The 12,137-nt window shown below is 42.4% G+C and overlaps 1 protein-coding gene across 1 annotated transcript in view; it reads right to left on the bottom strand.

The window, feature by feature from the left end:
- Nucleotides 1–349: 349 nt before the first annotated feature.
- LOC308280317 (uncharacterized protein) overlaps nucleotides 350–12,137 on the bottom strand; it is a gene marked incomplete at its 5' end in the record, with an annotated part of 36,990 nt that continues 25,202 nt past the window's right edge. The window contains 2 exons of the mRNA XM_080720579.1: nucleotides 350–1,334; nucleotides 3,172–11,095. Of these exons, the coding sequence (XP_080576705.1) occupies nucleotides 1,327–1,334; nucleotides 3,172–11,095 (7,932 nt within the window). The 3' untranslated portion in view covers nucleotides 350–1,326. The remainder of the gene's footprint in view (nucleotides 1,335–3,171; nucleotides 11,096–12,137) is intronic.

Raw genomic sequence — 12,137 nt, 5'->3', positions numbered from 1 at the left:
AGGTTGAATAATTCGAATGAATGCCCTACCTTGTATACATACATCATCACATGTATGTACGTTAAAAGTAAAACATAGATTTTTCAATGCAATTTCGTTCTTCTCTCTTTGCTAAGAAAACAAGAAAACACTAGGGGCGCAAGTTATTCGTTTAAAAAATAAATTATAAAAAAATAATTCACTTTAATTAGATTTTCAAAATGTGTTGAATTTTTAAAATACTAACAAAAATACAGAAAAAAATAGCAGATACACAAGCTCACACCACCTTGCAATACGACACATTGTGAACTTGTAGATCGGCTATTTACTCTATTTCTGTGCCTTCACTGTTGTATGACGAAAATTATAAAACACGGCTTACATGGTTAATCAGATTAATCATTTGGCTATTAGACAGGGTGATGTTCACCCCGTCCCTGTTCAATGGCTGCAGCCTCAAAGGACACAGGCCATGAATTGGAACAGTTGTGGTGACACAATGAGGAAGGCGGTGAGTTACTGTGTGTATAACACCCTCTAGTGGACAAACAGGGTGGTGGGAGTAAATACAAGTGCACAAAGAAAATGAGCACAAAAGTGTATCATCCGCTCTGGGATATGCAAAACAAAAAAAGTAAGAAAATAGCCTTTTATAAGAAGTTTAATTTTCCATCCATCCTGCTTGAACATATATCTCAGCAATGTATACAAATGTAACTTAAGTTAATCTAAAACAGTAGTGTACTTAAATAAAAAAAAATAAGGCAAATAGTCAAATGGAGGAAAAGTCTTAAAATGTTATGACAATTTGTACAGAGTGCAATAAGCAAATATGGTTTAACTTATGGCTTACTTAAGTAAATGAAAATGTGCATCCTATTAACTGCAGGCGCAGTCTTGCTTAAAATTGCCTTTAGTTTTTCTTTCTCTTTTTTTCACAGCTTACAAGAGTCCAGTCTTTCAGACAGAACACTGGTTCTCTGGACCGGGGAAAACAGCAGTTTAGGTCCAGGGCAGGCACTTCAATACTAGCTCTTCCGCTGTGACTGTCTAACCATTGAGTCAATTCAGTAGACCTTTACCTGTTGGCTATCTCACACGTTCTAGCCATCGCAGGGCTTCGTATTAGAGGCAAAGGGTGTAGAAAAGGGCCACGAAACACCCTTTAACGTCCCAGTCTTTCCACGAAAGAGCTCCAAGAACGGGAGTCTTTTCACAATGTATGAATAACCCAAGTTCTGATTTCCGTTATGACAGGCGCTGTTGGGACTTCCCTACGTCGGTCAATAAATCCAAGACTCTTCATCCAAAATATAAATTCTCTTTGAACCAGGAATGAGGTCTTCAGTTGCCTGAAATGGGTGGGGAGAACAATACAATTACTAAAAAATAAAAAATAATATATATATTCCTACCTGGCTGGGTCAGTAATATACACGATCGCAGTTTTCCCGGTAAACCGCAAGCGCAACGGTGGGGGCTGATGGACAAGGAGGGTCGAGCTTATGAGAAACAACTAAAACAAGACCTTAAAACCTGGCGAAAACAGTTGCTTGCATTAGCGCAAGATTAGATGAGGATAAAGGGAATCATTAGCCTAAATGGAAAACAGTAAATTAACTTCTGAAAAGGCTTCTAAGCCTACACTAGCCTACTAGTAAAACTAGTGGAACCGCGATCCTGCCACACGTGTAGTTGTAAACAATAACACAGACAATATAAATCCTTAGTCTAGTAGTGGGAAGAAGAGGTCATCATCATGGCCCCAAATAACTTTTAAATATCTTGCAATTGGCGATGAGTCTCTTACGAAATCGGCAAGAGTGCCTCTCATTACATAAAGGTATATAACCTCTCCATCGGCAATAGTCAGTGGTGTGTGTTCCCCACACTCCCACGCCCCCACCGTTGTGCTCAGGTTCACCAGGAAAACTGTAATCATTGCCCCCCCTGTAGCCACTGTCAATCAATTAATCACATATACTGCACATGAAATAGCTAGCTTCCCCCCCCCCCCTCCTTTTTCCAGAGCTATAATTCTTTTAGGCGCATTTATGCAACTAATTTAACCATAACATGATGGTCAAATAGGGCAATAAAGTACACAATAAAATCAATAACCAGATAAATGTACAACATAAACACACAACTCAAAAAACTATAAAATTAAATTATGGTCAATGTTGAATCTGTTCAAATTGCTTAAAGGAGTAGTTCACCCCCAAAATGACTTTTTTTCTATTGATCACTAATGCCATGGAGACTTGAGTTCAATGATATTTTTTGGTATTTGTTGCATTCTTAAGACAAAACATTTTTTTTATATATAGTAAATTTACCCCCATTGATTCCGGATGGGGCCCCGGATAGGGAGTAATGCATTTGGGTCCCAATCCGGAATCAATGGGGGTACATTTAATATAATATTATTTTTTTCTTAAGAATGCAACAAATACAAGAAAATATCATTGAATTCAAGTCTCCATGGCGTGAGTAATCAATAGAAAAAAAGTCATTTTGCGGGTGAACAACTCCTTTAATGTTTACACTGCAGTCAATGTTTGTTAGGGGTGCAGTTAATCAAATTTATGGATTTAAGCCCATTTAGGCCTAGAATTATTGAATGCTTTAACCAGTGAAAAATAGCAGATATACACAGCGCGGCTGCGAGCTTGTAGAGCTGCTATTTTTGAAAAAGTCCTGAAAATGTGTGCAAATCTTTTAATATATGTATTTTCAAAGCGAACTTTTGCTACTCAAATTTTGCTTCTGGGGGGTCCCTGGAACTAAATATTTTGAGATGGGGGTCCGTGGCCAAATACACATCATTTCGGGGGTCCTTCACATGAAAAAGTTTGAGAACCACTGACATAGTAGTCTCTCAAGAACAGACTGAGTTCCAGTTAAGTGAAAAGGACCTTTTCTTTGACGATGCCTAGCCAGATTACTGACATAGAAACATAGAAGGAAAAAAACCTTCGAAGGATTCAAAAGACACTTATAGAATCGGGTCAAAATTCTAATTTTCAAGATTTTTCAAAAATAGCAGATCTACAAGCTCGCAGCACGGCACTCGGTGCCGCGCTGTGAGCTTGTATATCTGCTATTTTTCAATAGTTAAAGCATAAAATAATGATACGCAATAATGTGTACCCGTTCTTGAATGGATTTAATTCAAATCATTCTCACCCTCATCATCCGAGTCAAAGCCAAAGAGGTTTGAGCACTTCTTCTCTAACTGGTGAGTCTGTAGCTCCTCCGTGCTGCTGAAAGAAGTAAAACAGCTGGCACACCGCTGCCTTGGGGAGGGCATAGAATGGGCAGCGGACGTGTCCCGGGCAGGCGATTCGTGCTGGAACATGGTCAACACTTTCCTACGTTTTGGCATGCTTGTATAGCATTCGTCGAGGTAGGCCGTAGGCGGGGGACGAGTGAAAGGCCTCTTCCCGAGTAAAGGAGTGTTTTTAGGCGTCGCTTCGGCTTCTACCTCCTTGACCTCACAGATCTGTGAATCTCTTGCTATCTTTAATTCAGTACAGTTCTCCAGTTTCATGGCAAACACTTGACCGCCGGGGCTGCTGCCCGAACAAGCCAACGGCGCCTCATGTACTTCTCCGATCGTTTCGACTGGGTTCTTTTCCACCTTCTCTCGCTGGGCACTGGGATCTCCGCTTGGCTTTCTTTTGGTCTTATGGGGTTCTGATGCACTTGTAACCTTCTGAGGCTTCTTTTTCTTTGTGGGGGAGGAAGGATCGTTTTTGTCTTTAGGGACACGCGGTTTCTTTTTTGCCACTTTTTGAGGCTTCTCCTCGACTGGTGACGTCGGTGTTCCATCTGCGGTGGTTGCAGTTGGAGGGCTAGTGTTCTTTGAACTTGAAACTTTCTGGGGCTTCTTTTTCTTTGTAAGGGTGGAGGGAAGTGTTTTGTCCTTAGGGACACGCGGTTTCTTTGCTGCAGGCAATTTATTTGGCTTTTCCTTGGCCGATAATGCCAGTGTGTCTTCTGGAGCGGTTGCAATTGGAGGGTGGTCTGAATTGCTGGCTTCTACAGATTGCATGGATATACCACTTGAGCTGCTTTCTTCATTAACACACCTTTTCTTTTTTAAAGACTGTTTTAGAGCCTTGCTTGCTGGGTTCTTTGCCACCTTTCTAGACACCTGTTGGGCTTCAGCTGGGTTTTTGGAAGTGGTGGGCTGTGTCAAATCTAGCTGGGTACCGGGATCTTTGTGAGGCCTTCTTTTCTTAATCTTTGGGGGTTCCGATGCGTTTATAACCTTCTCTGTCTTTTTCCTTTTGGAGGTGGAAGGAATGGGTTCATCTTTATTGACAGCTGTTTGCTGTTTCTTTGCCACTGCCAATGTTTTAGATTTTTTCTTGACAGTTAACTTCGATGTCTCTTCTGCAGTGGGTGGGCTAGTGTGGTTTGAACTTGTACTCTTCTGGAGCTTCCTTTTCTTTGCAGGGGTGGAGGGAGGGTTTTTGTCTTTAGAGAGAGACCTTTTCTTCGCTGCAGGCAATTTGTTTAGCTTTTCCTTGGCCGTTAATGCCATCATTTTTCCTGCAGTGGATGTAGTTGGAGGGCTAGTGTGGTTCGAACTGCTACCTTCAACAGATGGCTCGGATGTATCATTTGAGCTAACTTCTTGACTATTAACGCACTCTTCCATAATCTGATTTTTAAACACCTCAAGTATGGACTGGACACACTCCACGTTATCAGAGCAAGTTTTTGTGATTATATTTTCATCAAGCGCCTGAGGAATGTTGCTTACTTCCTTTTCCATCTCACCGCTCATGTCTGATATCCGTTTTGTTTGCGATTCGTCAGAGGAAAGCTCTGTAGCAATAGGGACATTTCTTTCCATAGACTGGTCAGGTTTCTCTTCAATGACAGATTCATGTGACTGATTAGAGGTCGTTTTTTCATCTGACTTCGTTGCTTTCAACTTTGCATCAGTGACTGGTTTGTTATGAGAATGAATTGACTTTAACTTCTCATCAATGGTTGGTACCTCAGACTTATTTAATTTAAACTTCTGATTCTTGGCTGGTTTCTCCATATATTTAGTTGAATGTAATTGTACATCATCAGCTGGTTTCTTATGAGATTTAATTGACTTTAACTTCCCAGCAGCGACTGATTTATCCGTTGATGTACTTGACTTTATCTTCTCGTGAGATTTAGTTGACTTTAACTTACCAGCAGTAACTGGTTTCTCCTTTGATGTGCTTGACTTTAACTTCTCGTCAGATTTAGTTGACTTTAACTTACCAGCAGTAACTGGTTTCTCCTTTGATGTACTTGACTTACATTTTCCGTCTGATTTACTTGTCTTTAACTTTACATCAGTTACTGGTTTCTCCTTAGATTTAGTTAACTTTAACCTCTCTTCAGATTTAGTTGACTTTACCTTCACATCAATAGATTTAGTTGACTTTATCTTTCCATCAGCAACTGACTTCTCATCAGATTTAGTCAACTTCCCAGAAGTAACTGGTTTCTCCTTTGATTTACTTGACTTTAACTTTCCGTCAGATTTGATTGACTTATACTTCACATCAGTGACTGGTTTCTCCTTGGATTTAGTTGACTTTAACTCCCCATCATTAACTGGTTTCTCCTTAGATTTAGTTGACTTTAACTTCTCTTCAGTGACCGGTTTGTCCGTAGATTTTGTGGACTTAAACGGCCAAACAAATTTAATTGGCTTTAGCTTTCCAACAGTGACTGATTTCTTCTTAGATTTTGTTGATTTTAACTTCTCATCAGTGACTGATTTCTTCTTAGATTTTGTTGATTTTAACTTCTCATCAGTGACTGGTTTCTTCTTAGATTGTGTTGATTTTAACTTGTCATCTGTGACTGGTTGCTCCTTAGATTTAGTTGATGTCAACTTCCCATCAGATTTTGCCGGCTTTAACTTCTCACCATGCACTGGATTCTCCTTAGATTTAGTTGATTTTAACTTTGACTTCTTGTCGGTGACAGCTTTTTCTTCATCTTTAGCAGACTTTAAATTCTCATCAATGACTGGTATTTCCACAGATTTGGTTGACTTTAACTTTGAGTTCTCATCAGCAATAGTTTTCTCCTCCGATTTAGTTGACTTTTTCCCCGATCCAGGAGGACGACCTCTTCTTTTAGGGCATATTGTGACAGTTTTTTCCTCATCTTTAGTAGACTTTAAATTCTCATCAATGTCTGGTATTTCCGCAGATTTGGTTGACTTTAACTTTGAGTTCTCATCAGCAACAGTTTTTTCCTCAGATTTAGTTGGCTTTAATTTCCCCGATCCAGGAGGACGCCCTCTTCTTTTATGGCATTTTATGCTCTTGATTAAGTGCTTTTTCCCCACTTTGCTGCTGGTTTCAACAAGGGAAGGGGTGGGATGTTCATGAGCTTTGGAAACTACTTGTCCCTTAAACTTCTGCCCACATTTCTTTGTAGAAGTAGTACTGAGAGTTGTGGGGGCCTCCATGTTAGAGAGGTCGTTAACTTTGTTGTTGATAACTTTTGAGTCATCGGCATCATTTGTTATCTTCGATCTCTTGGACTTCTGTTCCGTTTTGATAGTTTGAATATTTCTCCTTATGGAAAAATATTCTCGGCCTCTTAATCGGCATTTAGCTTTAAAACTATGAGTTCTTTTAACAGCTTTTACAGGTAGTGAAGTTTTGGAAGCCTTCGACTTATGACCCTGAAGTTTATTCTTCAACTGCACGTCACACATTGTCTTGCCCTTCATAGCATCAGTTTTTTTGTTGGGTTTGGGGGTGTAATGTTCTCTTTCGTGAAGGTTAAGTTGCCAGCGACAAATAAAGAGCTTAGGGCATCCGGGAAGGCAGCATACCGCCTGCAGTGGGTCGTGCTTCCTTGAATGCCGTATCATTTCATTCGTTGTTTTGAACCTGGCCTCACAGCCCTTGTGAAGGCAGGGATGTCTGGGGATAAGTCTATGACATTCAACATGGTGCTGGTAATGTAGGAAACTGCGGGTGGCCCTCCCACAACTGTAACATTGACTTTTCCCAACACTGAAAGCCAATTCTAAAGGTTTGAGGTTTCCATAATGCTGATCTAAAGCATGGTAGAGAAGAGCAACGCGGCTTTTGGATGGTACAGTATACCATGTGCATTCTTCAACGGGGCACCAAACCCTGTCCTGTGCATCAGCAGTATTTTCCAGAACGGTTCCTCCGTTGGTTTCCGTCTTTGGCACAAGTTGTGGCTCAGCTTCCTCTGTTTTAACAGGTGAAAAAGGCTGTGGCTCTTTCCCTACATTAAGTGGTGTTGTACTAGATCCCTCCTCAGCCTTTACTCTTTCTTGCAACAAATCGCCCTCGGATACATCACTTGATGCATGACAGTTCTTCTCTGGCTGTATAATAGTGAACCTCCCTCTTGTGTTCAAAGTATCCAACTTAGTTCCTTCATGCTCGTCATCATCTTGGCCCCTGATAAGATGCCCATTTACTTTGTGAACCGCCGTTTTGCCAGACCGCTGGTTGATGTCCTGGCCCTGTTTTTGCGTAGATTGTTCATCGTTTGACTTAATTTTAGACCGTAACTTCCTGTGATCAGATGGCGTTGACTTAGGTGGGGTCAAACACCTCGAGCTTATGATAGGCTTCCTAGGCCTTCCTCTTCGAGGTGCAGAAAACATACTTGAGGTCTCGGCCTTGGCAGACGTCTTAACCTTACAGGTTCCTTGGGTCTCCGGAGCCTCATTCTCTTGGCCATCACTGCCTGCCTGTTTCTTTATTTTTTCTAGATGTTCAGATAGGTGTATCATCGCCAAAATGTCATCTTTGAACAACATTCCACAAAACATACACTCGTCTTTGCGGTAGTGGAGCATTGCGTGTGCAATCCCGTGTTTACCCTTCAAGACCTTGTTGCAGAGGATGCAACAATACTCTAACTTGGACTCCTCTCCCCCCTGGGGGATATCCTCAAACTCTTGAGGGTCAACCATGGGGCGGCTGCTCCCAGGAGCTGCCACGGCTGTATCCTCCATTTTCAATTCCTCTCGCTTGACTTTCTGCTCGGCAGTGGTAGGGGCAGCCTGTACGTTAGCAGAGGGACTGGAGGTAGGTGGTATTTTGTTAGGAAAGTTTGATGGGGTTTCAAGCAGTGAAGGAACCTCGTCAGAGTTACCGTAGTCTAGCTCTTTAAGCCCCTCTGCTTCTGTTGCAAGCTCAGTCACTATCTCTGTGCGCAATGTCAGCGCACACATGTCCTTATTGCCATGCTCATTGGCGTTTGAAACCTCTGGCTCCGATGTTTCTTCCGGAGTTAATGTGTTCTCAAAAGTGCCAGGAATATAAGGGATAGCATGTGCGTCTGTTGGGTCTTTTGTTAAATCAGGTCTCGAAGTTATGAGCTCTTTAGAGTCTGCGGCTGGAACGTCATTGGCAGCAAACCCTAAAACACAGCTGCTCTCATTATTCAGCTCTTCTGAATTCACAGCATCAGAAGCAACATGCTGCTCTCTACTGGTAGCAGCAGACAATGGACTAGTAATCTCCTTTGGATTAGTGTTTCTGTCCCTTTCAGAGAGGGGGAAGAGTGAATCAGATTTCTGCTCACCAGCTCCATCAACAGGCGATTCCACAGTGGTAGGAATGGCTTTGGCTGCAACAGGATCACGTACCTGGGAAGTGCTATTATCTGCTGTTGTGACTTTAGAGACCTTGGATATGGAGAGTGAGCTCTTAGCTGGAGGTGAGATTTTGCACATCTTGGCTGCCAAACTCTGAGTAACCGCAGCAAGAGATGGCTTCTGTGAGGATTTAGGTGCGTTTTTGTTTTTGGAGACTTTATTATCACTAGGAGTTTGTGAGAGTTTGTCAGTGGCCTGGGTTTGTGAAACCATCTCTTCGATGTGGGATTGGGACAGCTTGGATGCCGCTTCTGGAGATTGCGAGGCAATGGTAACTTTAGAAGGTGTGTTGTTGTTTTTGGAGACTTTATCGTCACTAGGTGTTTGTTTGTCGGTGGCCTGGGTTTGTGAAACCATCTCTTCAATGTGGGATTGGGTCAGCTTGGATGCCGCTTCTGGAGATTGCAAGGCAATGGTAACTTTAGAAGGTGTGTTGTTGTTTTTGGAGACTTTATCATCACTAGGTGTTTGTTTGTTGGTGGCCTGGGTTTGAGAAACCATCTCTTCAATGTTGGAACTGGTCAGCTTGGATGCTGTTTCTGGAGATTGCGAGGCAATGGTGACGTTAGATGGTGTGTTATTTTTGGATACTTTATCATCACTAGGTGTTTGTGAGAGTTTGTCGGTGGCCTGGGTTTGAGAAACCATCTCTTCAGTGATGGATTGGGTCAGCTTGGATGCCGCTTCTGGAGATTGCGAGGCAATGGTAACTTTAGAAGGTGTGTTGTTGTTGTTTTTGGAGACTTTATCATCACTAGGTGTTTGTGAGAGTTTGTCGGTGGCCTGGGTTTGAGAAACCATCTCTTCAGTGATGGATTGAGTCAGCTTGGATGCCGTTTCTGGAGATTGCGAGGCAATGGTAACTTTAGAAGGCGTGTTGTTGTTTTTGGAGACTTTATCATCACTAGGTGTTTGTGAGAGTTTGTTGGTGGCCTGGGTTTGAGAAACCATCTCTTCAGTGTGGGATTGGTTCAGCTTGGATGATTGGGTCAGCTTGGATTCCGTTTCTGGAGATTGCGAGGCAATGGTAACTTTAGAAGGTGTGTTGTTGTTTTTGGAGACTTTATCATCACTAGGTGTTTGTTTGTCGTTGGCCTGGGTTTGAGAAACCATCTCTTCAGTGTGGGATTGGGTCAGATTGGATGCAGTTTCTGGAGACTGCGAGGCAATGGTAAATTTAGATGGTGTGTTTATGTGTTTGGAGTCTTTATCATCACTAGGTGTTTGTTTGTCGTTGGCCTGGGTTTGAGAAACCATCTTGTCAATGTCGGATTGGGTCAGCTTGGATGGCGTTTCTGGAGATTGCGAGGCAATGGTGACTTTCATCTCCACAACAGGCTTCTCACAAAGATCACCTGGTGGTACTTTGGGTGGACTGCTCTGCACAGAGGAACGAGTGATGGTTGAGACAGAGGCCTGGATGTTTGACACAACGCCTTTGCCCTTTGGACGCCGTGCATAACAATGCAAATGCTGCACAAAGGTGCTTTCGTCACGTGATCTAAGGACTACCTCTTTGCGATGCACAGGTTTCTCAGGCTGTGACTTGATAGGAACCTTCACTGTAGATTTATACAAAAGCATTTGAGGGTGTCCTCTTTGTCTATGGAACGTCTCCTCAGGAAAAGAGCCCGTCACCTCATTATCTGGTTGGGAGAGCTCAAGAATCACTTCTGGGGCAGAGGTTGGTTTGGTAAAGTCCATAGAAAGTTTTTTATGGTGCTCGTCGCTTTCCTTTGCTGTTAATCGAGAGATCCCGGCTGCTTTGTCTTTTGTGCTGTTCTTGACTGGACCAGATCCCTGCCTCTTCTCCAATGGAGGTTGGTTTTGATTTGGATGTTGCGTTTTCCAGCTGTTCCTTTTAACTTGACCACGGGGAGTGTTATTCTCATGTCTCATTTTATTACGAGAAGTGCTATTATTCCCAAACGTTTCAGAGTCCTCTATGAGCCACCGCGGCTTCCTTATCTTCCGTTTGGTTGGCTTCTGCTCCGAGAGCCGTGTGATACGCCTGTGATTGCCCTGTGAGCTGTCTTCCGTTTTGTCCGGCTGCCAATAGGACCGTCTGAAAGATTCCGTTGGAGTTTCCTTCCCAGCACGTGAGCCCGGGTTCCCCTTCTTCTTCACAGCATGATCAACAGACGACTGCGCAGCTTTATCAGAGCTGGCCTTGACCCGTCTGGTTGTCATGTGATTCTTGTCGTCTTTATTCTGGCGCTTCTTAGCTCCTGCCTGGTGTGCCGCTTTTGTTGTTTGCTCGAAGTCGCTCGAATGGGTGTTTAAATGCAACGTTGGATATTTGGTGCAGTAGTCAGGGACCCACTTGTCCTCCATGATCTCTTCTAGGGCAGCACTCTCCACCTTCTCACTCATCAGAGTTATACAGCTGGCTCGCAGAGCCATAAGGTTCCAGAGCTCGGGGTCAAAGTGCAATCCCTTCTTCAGGACCTACAAAGATAGAGTAACATTTTTAGTTAAATGTAATAGCTACCATCAAGAGCAGGATAATTCAAAAGGATTAGCACGTTTCACACTAAATAGCTACATGCAATATTTATGACTTACACACATAATGTAAACTCAGCACAAAAAGAAAGGAAACTTGACTTCGGTCCATTATATCTCCCTTTTAATAATACCAAACGTGTGGGTAGCGCCGACCAAAATTTTGCCAAAATGGCTTGCCATACTGTTCTGCTGGCATTTACTCTCGTTTTGGGCTTCCCTGACACTACGCTTAAAGGAGTAGTTCACCCCCAAAATGACTTTTTTTCTATTGATTACTCATGCCATGGAGACTTGAGTTCAATAAATCTTTTAGTTTGTTTGTCGCATTTCTAAGACAAAAATTGGATAACAATAAATGTACCCCCATTGATTCCGAATGGGGACCGAAATGCATTTGGGTCCCCATCTGGAACCGGATGGGGGGACATTTTCTATAATCAATTTTTTTATCTTAGGAATGCGAGAAATACAAAAAAAAAAATATTATTGAACTCAAGTCTCTATGGCATGAGTAATCAACAGAGAGAAAGTCATTTTGGGGGTGAACTAATCCTTTAACATTTACAAAGTGTAAAAATTGCCAATGTGTGTTGTTTTTTTCTTTTCCTTATTACTGTGGGAGAGTGCAATCATTCAATGAATGAACCAAGCAACAAAGGTGAACACCAAAAGAACAGTATTGCAGGCCTGCCAGGCCATTTTGACCATTTTTGGAGGGGCACTACCCACACGTTTGGCTGTGTTGCTCATTCCATGAATGCCAGATCCTTACAATCTGTACCTTGTTGTAAAGGTGACAAATGAATGATAACAATGATATCAAACACAATACCCGAATATTGGAAAATTTGGGGTCGGCGCTACCCAAACGTTTGGCTGTGGTGCTCATTCCACGAATGCCCGATGCTTACAAACTGTACCTCGTTGTAAAGGTGACGAATCAACGATAGAAATTATATAACACAATACAAATTGGTATTAT

Source organism: Nannobrachium achirus (assembly GCF_963921795.1).
Source record: "Nannobrachium achirus genome assembly, chromosome: 24".
NCBI classification, from domain to species: domain Eukaryota; kingdom Metazoa; phylum Chordata; class Actinopteri; order Myctophiformes; family Myctophidae; genus Nannobrachium; species Nannobrachium achirus.
This window is presented reverse-complemented; position numbering and strand designations above follow the sequence as displayed.